This window comes from Marmota monax, unplaced genomic scaffold (genome assembly GCF_021218885.2).
Source record: "Marmota monax isolate L192 unplaced genomic scaffold, Marmota_monax_Labrador192_F-V1.1 WCK01_AAM20220418_F8-fsc00157, whole genome shotgun sequence".
NCBI classification, from domain to species: domain Eukaryota; kingdom Metazoa; phylum Chordata; class Mammalia; order Rodentia; family Sciuridae; genus Marmota; species Marmota monax.
In genome coordinates this window covers 3,409,843-3,417,623 of record NW_026694573.1, presented here as the reverse complement: position 1 = coordinate 3,417,623, position 7,781 = coordinate 3,409,843, and the positions used below count along the sequence as shown (strand labels likewise).

General features: G+C 42.1%; 1 protein-coding gene across 1 annotated transcript; it reads right to left on the bottom strand.

Annotated features, from left to right (window-relative positions):
- Nucleotides 1–1,210: 1,210 nt before the first annotated feature.
- On the bottom strand, nucleotides 1,211–3,338 carry LOC124077005 (cytoplasmic dynein 1 intermediate chain 2). Its single transcript, XM_046421160.1, has one exon. The coding sequence runs from the start codon at nucleotides 3,223–3,225 to the stop codon at nucleotides 1,327–1,329; it is 1,899 nt and encodes a 632-aa protein (XP_046277116.1). The 5' UTR covers nucleotides 3,226–3,338; the 3' UTR covers nucleotides 1,211–1,326.
- Between the last annotated feature and the right edge of the window lie 4,443 nt (nucleotides 3,339–7,781).

Below are 7,781 nucleotides of genomic sequence, written 5' to 3'. Positions count from 1 at the left end.
AAAGACCACCAGAGACCAAGATCGATGTAAGCAGCAAAGAGGTGTTTATTGCGAGCTAGCTCAGTCCTCCCGCGCACACACAGCAACTGGTGACGCTGAGAGGCCCTGAGCCCAGGGTTTGCAGCAGTTTTATACACTCTTTTGGGAAGGCAGGGACCCCACATACATCATAGCGTCTCTTAGCAAATCATCATACACCATGGGAAAATCATAAAACAACTCTAAAACATGATTAGCACATTCACTGGCGGGAACAAGTTGGGTAGGGGTGATTGGCCAGTACAAGAGGGGGATTCATTTGAACTGATTGGTTTAAGCCACAAGAGGTGTACTTGCTGAACTACATGGTTTCCCAACATGTTATCAATCACCATAAACTACTGGGAGGGTCATCTGGCATCCCAGGTATTTTCTATTTTCCCTGCTGATTGGTGGTTGCTATGGGTCCTCATCTAGCCTAACTGAGCCAGGGACACCTGGCACAGCAGATCTCTCCTGTTATTTATAGATAAACAACTTAGCAGGGTGGGAATGTGCCTAGGAGTGCTCTGTGGGTCTTTCCAAAGACAAAGGTCATGTCCCTTCCTTGGACAAGCTTTGCTTTGAGGTAGAGGCTGGTTTTTCATCAGCCCTACTGTAAGGATCCTGCGAAATGTCGGAGAAAGAGACCACCAAGTGACCACTCATGCAATTGGCAGAAGGGGGGATTTATTGAACCAGCATGCTGGGGCTCCGTGCCCACTCAAGAAGGGAAAGCAGCCCAGAGCCCCGAGCAGGGGCTGAGCACTGCTTAAGTACACTTTTTGGGGAGGGCGGAGGGCTTTGTATACATCAGAACAAATCATCATTTGGCGCGGGAAAATTGAATAACAACTCCTAAACATGATTGGTTCATTCATTGGCGGGAACAGGTCAGGCTGGAGTGATAGGTCATTCCTAAGGAGGGGGTTACATTTAAACTGATTGGTCCAGGCCCTGCAATGCCTATGTGCGACCACACAGAGCCCTTATTAAACAACCAATAGTCAGGGGAAATATTTACTGGGCAGTTCCAAGCATTGTCTCAACAGCTACAGAAATTTCAGGTTTTGCAGGTAGCACAGATACCTAACAATACCTAATCCTTTACATTTTAACTCAGACCTTGCAGTTTAGAAACTTTACAACACCCGGTCTTTTACCCTTTAACTTTTACGCTTTTTTTTTTTTTTTTTTCCATGAAATTTCTCTTTAATTATCATTTAGACAAAAGCATGCAAATAGTCTTAGGATCTACTGTAGAGCCTTCCCCCAGTCCACTAAAGGCTATACTCCTCTTTTTAGGAACTAAGCAGGTATTCGGGTAGCTGCTTCCTCTTCTGCATCAGCTCGGTTTGCATTAATTTCTGCGAGTGTTCGGCCGAATCGTGCCCATTCATCATTGCGGGGAACGGCAATCTGCTCTCCCACATCATATATAACAATCTGTCCTTCAGAATCACCCACGGCAATCTCTCTTCCAGAATGGGTCCATCTTACACGATTAAGAGCAGGATTACCCTCCACAGAAATGCTGGCAGTTGGTACCTCTGTATCATTATTGAGATTCCACAAATCCAATCTCCCCATGCCATCAACACAGGCAAACAGGGCTGGGTGGGTGGGTGACCACATAACATCATAAACGTAGTCTGAATTATCTTCAAATGAGTATAAAGGCTTGTTATTCTTAGTTGTCCAAAGTTTTACTGTCCAGTCAAATGATGAAGTGACAAAAAGATGTGAGAAGTCTACTGCTCCAACAGCTGCATGACAATGGATGCCAGTGATTGGTCCTTGATGTCCCTCAAACATCTCACTAATTCCAGCTTTGCTGCCATGGCGGCATGCTGTGTACACAGAAACTTCTTCACTCCCAACAACAAAGTTGTTGACATCTCCAACAGGGAAAGACATAGATGTCACAGCTACTGCCTTTGACTGTTTGTGAACCAACTCCATGCTATCCTGTGGGTGGGAAAGCATGTCCAGACTCCATGAACATATTTTTCCATCAGTGGAGATGCTGATCAGATTGTGAGCATTTTGTGTTCCAACGACATTTACACAATAGACAGGATGTGTGTGTGCAGCAGCTGACAGTGGAGTTCTCTGCACTGGTGTTCTTTTATTGCTACGGTTATCCCAAAGCACAATTTGGCCTGAATATGTACCACCAACAACAAGATTTGGATGAAATTTTGCAAATGTAGCAGACATCACAGCTGACTGGCAGTGGAACACATACTCTGGAGTAGTTTTTTTGTATTTCATATTCCATACAAGGGCAACACCATCAGGTTCATGAGGAGCATCTTCATTGTTATTATAGGAAGCCACAAGTAACTCGGGATACTGAGATGACCAATCCAAACAACTAACAACCCGATGCTTTGACCAACGTTCATCAAAAAATTGCCGGTTTAATGATAGTTTAGCACCTGCTTGAATCTCTCCTTCTTTGTCTTCCAGATCTCTCCCACTATAGTCAAAGAAGATGTTAATCTGTTCAGAAAGAGCTCTTTCTACAATTCTTGTAGAATGGTCAAAGAAACTTAAAAATTCCTCTGAGTGTAAGATTTGTTGCTTTTCTTCTTCAGTCAGCTCATGAGGCGGAGCTTTACTTTCATTTTCTTCATCTTTTTTTAAAACTTTCTCTTCTTCAGGTTCAATAGGTGGTTTAGGAGTCACTACATCATCATCTTCCTCTTCATCTTCTTTGGGTTGAGCCATAACTGGAGTCTGAGTTTCCTTAGTATATGTGACAATTTCTCGAGGAGGAAAGTCAACTTGCGTAATTTTGGCCATTCCAAGTTTAATAGGTCCTCGTCCCAAATCGGAATCTGAGTGAAGCTGAAGAACTGATGGATCTGTATCCCAATGCAGCGTCCTAGATCCCACGGCACCATCTCCAGAGTCTTGGCTTCCAGCTTCACTTGGCGTACTCACAGACTTGGAAGATGGAGACATAGGAGGAGGGACAATGGGGGGTTCTGTAGTTAGCCCCATGCTTTGAAGCAATGCTTCAGCTTCTCTTCTTTTCTTTTCAAGATCTGATTCTTCTTGCACAGGAGCAACAGCTTCCTTTTTCTGATCAGTTTCTTTTTTTTTCCTTTCTTCTTCTTTTCTCTTCTTTTCCTCTCTGATTTGGGCCAATCGCTGTTTCTTACGTTCCAATTCAGCCTTTAATTCACTTTTGTCCGACATGTTTGTGACCTGTCAGGTGGCGGGATGGGGAAGAGTCGTCCCTTCTACAACTTCCCGGCAACGTCCCTAGTCTAAGCCCCAACGCCAACTGTAGCCACCACAAGCTCGGGCGGATTCCTCAACTTTTACGCTTTAACTTCAATTTCTTTTACCCTTACACTACCATAAGTAAATAAAACTGGAGGCTATTAAAAAAACTGGAGGTTCTTGTGTGGAAGTGTCTAATAATAACTATCACAAAGGACTGTAGAGTCACAAGTTTGTCCTGAGTCAATTTGAGCCTGATGTAATAGACCTGCAAATCTTGATAACCTCCTATGTTGATAAACTCAGTCTGTTTTTCACTGGTATGATTATGAGTTATTGTCTTCATGATTTTCAGAGACTGGCTGAAATATTATAATTGCCTTTGTGCTAATTATTTATAAAAAAAAAAGTAATGCTTTGTTATTTTGTTTGTTGTTGTCTTAGCATGATCCCTGCCCTTTGGGAAAAAGGAAAAACAATGTTTATTGCTTTGGGAGCAGAGAAACACGGTGACTCTTGTCCTGGAAGCTGTGATTCTGCTCCTCAGGGAGAAGGAGGCCTATTGGGGTGGGCAGATAAAGAGAGGATTCAAAGGCCACATTTCTCCTGTTCTTTGTTGGAGTTATAATTTGTAATTCACTAGTTATTCAAGTTGTAATTCACAGTGTCCTTGTTATTGGATTGGCATTGCAGACAAGAACTGAGCTTTAGTTAACATGATCATGAGGGGCTGGGGATGTGGCTCAAGTGGTAGTGCGCTCACCTGGCATGCATGCAGCCCAGGTTCGATCCTCAGCACCACATACAAACAAAGACGTTGTGTCCACCGAAAACTAAAAAAAAATAAATATTAAAAAATTAAAAAAAAAAAAACATGATCATGAGTTTCTTTGAAATTGCATTTAAAGAACAATCAGGTAACTTGTAGAAAAATAGCAGGTGTATTGACCCTGAAAAGCAACACATGGAAACAAAGTGAACCAATTGAGAAATAGACCGAGAAAGAAAGATTAATGGGGCTAACTCCTGAAGGGGTCTACTGAAGTCTTTGTAAAGTTAGGATTTATGATTATAGTTTTTTCACCATTTCAAAAGGGAAATTAAATTAATAGCTCAGGTGCATTAAGGTAAAGTCTGCCCAGTCCTTGACCCCAGCACCCACATTCACAAAGAATTGACTTGTAGGTAAAGTCTGAAAAAACAGCCTCTACCTCAGAGCAAAGCCTGTCCAAGGAAGGGGGCTTGACCCTTGTCCTTGGAAAGACTCACAGAGCACTCCTAGGCACATACCCACCCTGCTGAGTTGTTTATCTACAAATTACAGGAGAGATCTGCTGCGCCAGGTGTCCCTGACTCAGGCTAGGTGGGGACCCATACCAATCCCCTAGCAGCCACCAATCAGCATGAGACAGGGAAATACCTGGGTTGCCAGATGACCCTCCCAGTAGTTTATGGTGTTGGGAAATCATGTAGTTCAGCACGAACACCCCTCTTGGCTTAAACCAATCAGTTCAAATGAATCCCCCTCTTGTAGTAACCAATCACCCCTACCCAATTTGTTCCCGCCAGTAAATGTGCTAATCATGTTTTAGAGTTGTTGTTTGATTTTTCCAGCGGTGTGTGATGATTTGCTAAGGGATGCTATGATGTATGTGAAGTCCCTGCCTTCTCCAAAGAATGTATAAAACTGCTGCAAATCCTGGGCTCAGGGCCTCTCAGCGTCACCAGTTGCTGTGTGTGCGTTCAGAGGACTGAGCTAGCTCGCAATAAACACCTCTTTGCTGCTTACATCGATCTTGGGTCTCTGGTGGTCTTTGGGGGTCCCGAATGTTAGACCAGGATGCAAGAAAAGACCACTGACTCCAATTAAAATCAAATTAAAGCAAGCTTATTATTTCGACTGGCCGGGCTGCCTCTCCCTCCCAAAACAGCGGGAAAAAGACAGCAGCAGCAGCTTTCCTGCAGCTCAGCTTTATAGCCCAGAAAGTTACACAAAGGGGGGTTACAGGTAACAGAACTCTGAGGAGCATCACACGAATGGTGAATGGTAGTTTACATTTTTTGCTGGCCCCAACATCAGAATTTATGAGGACCATTAGAGCCTGAGAGAGGGGCATTATCTGGCCAGGGAAGGCCAAGATTTGTGAGGCGTCACTAAAGTTTCAGAGAGGGCTGCTATCTGGTCAGAGAGCCAGGCATGGGTGAGTTCAAGGCATGGGCAGGCATTCCAAGCAGGTTCAGAATTTGCAGCGATTTAAATTAAAACTGAAATTATCTTTTCAGGGCTCTGTGGCAAGATGGCTCCCAATTTTAAGAAAAGATCAGGTTGGGTCTATCACCGAATTCGAGCATAACAAGCCTCCCCCATAAAAATCCCAGAATTCAAGCCTGTTTTGCCTTTCTCTCCTATAGAGAGATGGCGTTTATTTGTCAGCTCTGACAAACTCTTGTGTGTGTCTCTGCCTGGTCTCTTTCATTTCTTGCTTACCCATCTCTTGTTCCTCACTTTCCCTTCAACTGTGCTTTGGTTATACTCTCCTGCCAGGTGTTTAAGACCAAGTCAATCAAAATTGACCTTGTTCCTATCCACTGCTTACTAAGAGTAAGCCAAGATTATCCAAGTGTCACTCTTGGGAACAAGTGAGAACCCTCTTTGTTCTTTGTGTCTTCCTCTACCAGTCATGCCATATGTTGGGACAGGTCAGAGTCTTGCTGACCATACATGTCCTCTCTTGGAAGTCTCAGGGATATTTCCTACTCCAATGACCCTCCTCTTTGCAAAATGTGTACTGGTTGGCTTCCTGTTCTCTAGGATCCTTGTAGAGGGTTCCTGTTGTTCCCTGGATCGTGGATCCTGGATGACTCTAAACAGCAAAGGCCAAAATATTGGCTGCTTTTTCCTTGGCCCTTTTACTTCCTTGGCCTTAGTCTCCAAGTTTTTGCTTTTAAACATCCAGCAGACCAGTTTCACCAGCCTTGAGGTAGGTTTTAACTTCCATGTCTATTATATTACAGATATCCCTTTCATTTAGTTGGAATCAGTATTAGTACTGGAAGTCAGCCTCTTCTGAACACAGCTTTACATGAGTTAGTCTATTTTAAATGAGTCTAGCCTATTTTGGAGCCATTCTAACAAGGTGAGAGGCAGAGCCTTATCTTAGGTAAGGAGGAGCTCTTGACAAAACACAATTCAACATTACATCTGAAACATGAAACAAACAAAGGCTAAGAGAGCTTTAACTTTTTGTGGAAAAGTGACAAAATGCTTTCATATTTTACATCAACCTTTAAAGAGATCAGGCTGTCCTTATTATCTTTTAAAACATACATTTCCAGATGGGCTCGGTGGTGCATTCCTGTAAACCCAGCTGCTCAGGAAGCTGAGACAGGAGGATTGCAAGTTCAAAGCCAGCCTTAGCAAAAAGCAAGGCACTAAACAACTCATTGTAGACTCTGTCTTTAAATAAAATACAAAAAAATAGGGCTGCGATGTGGCTCAGTGGTCAAGAGCCCCTGAGTTCAATCCCTGGTACAACCCCCCCCCCAAAAAAAAATCCATCCCAGTGTAAAAAGTAACAAAATTCAATATGTATCATACTGATAAAAGGTTATCTTCATCCAGTTACAGAACATTAAGTGACATAAATAAATCCCCAATTAAATTTGCTATTTTTATGTAAGTCTAAAAGAGATTATCACTATAGACAAGTTTAATTTGGAGAACACCAACTTGGTAAAGTGCTCTCTTAAGCTTTATATCTTAAAAGACTTGTATACTAGAAGAACATGAATACATCTAATACACAATGAAGCCAGTGAGGGTTAGCATTACAATTACACAGATGTCCTCATATTAACTAGGTTTAACTTTTACAGTAAAATTCAGAATTCATAAAAAGTGCAAGAAGTAAAATCAAGAATCAATATATGGGATGGATTGAAACTAAAAAGCTTCTTCTCAGCAAAGGAAAGAATCAATAATGTGAGAAGAGAGCCTACAGATTGGAAGAAAATCTTTATCACATGAACCCCAATAAAGCATTAATCTCTAGGGTTAACACCAAAAAACAAATATAAAACAAAACAAAACCCACCAAATAACCTAATCAATAAATGGGCTAAGGAACTGAACAGACACTTCACAGAAGAAATACAATTGATCAACAAATATATGAAAAAGTGTTCAATATCGATAGCAATTAGAGAAGTGCAAATCAAAAGTACTCTAAGATTTCATCCCACTCCTGTCAGAATGGCAATCATCAAGAATACAAGCAACAATAAATATTGACGAGGATGTGGGGAAAAAGGTGCACTCATACATTGCTGGTAGGACTGCAAATTGGTGCAACCACTATAGAAGTCAGTATGGAGATTCCTCAGAAAACTGGGAATGGAACCACCATTTGATCCAGCTATCCCACTCCTTGGTTTATACCCAAAGGACTTAAAATCAGCATATTACAGTAATGCAGCCACGTCAAAGTTTATAGCAGCTCAATTCACAATAGCTAGACTATGGAACCAAA

What these genes read in the sequence shown, in the direction of transcription:
- LOC124077005 (XM_046421160.1), bottom strand. Translation starts at nt 3,225, where the DNA reads ATGTCGGACAAAAGTGAATTAAAGGCTGAATTGGAACGTAAGAAACAG.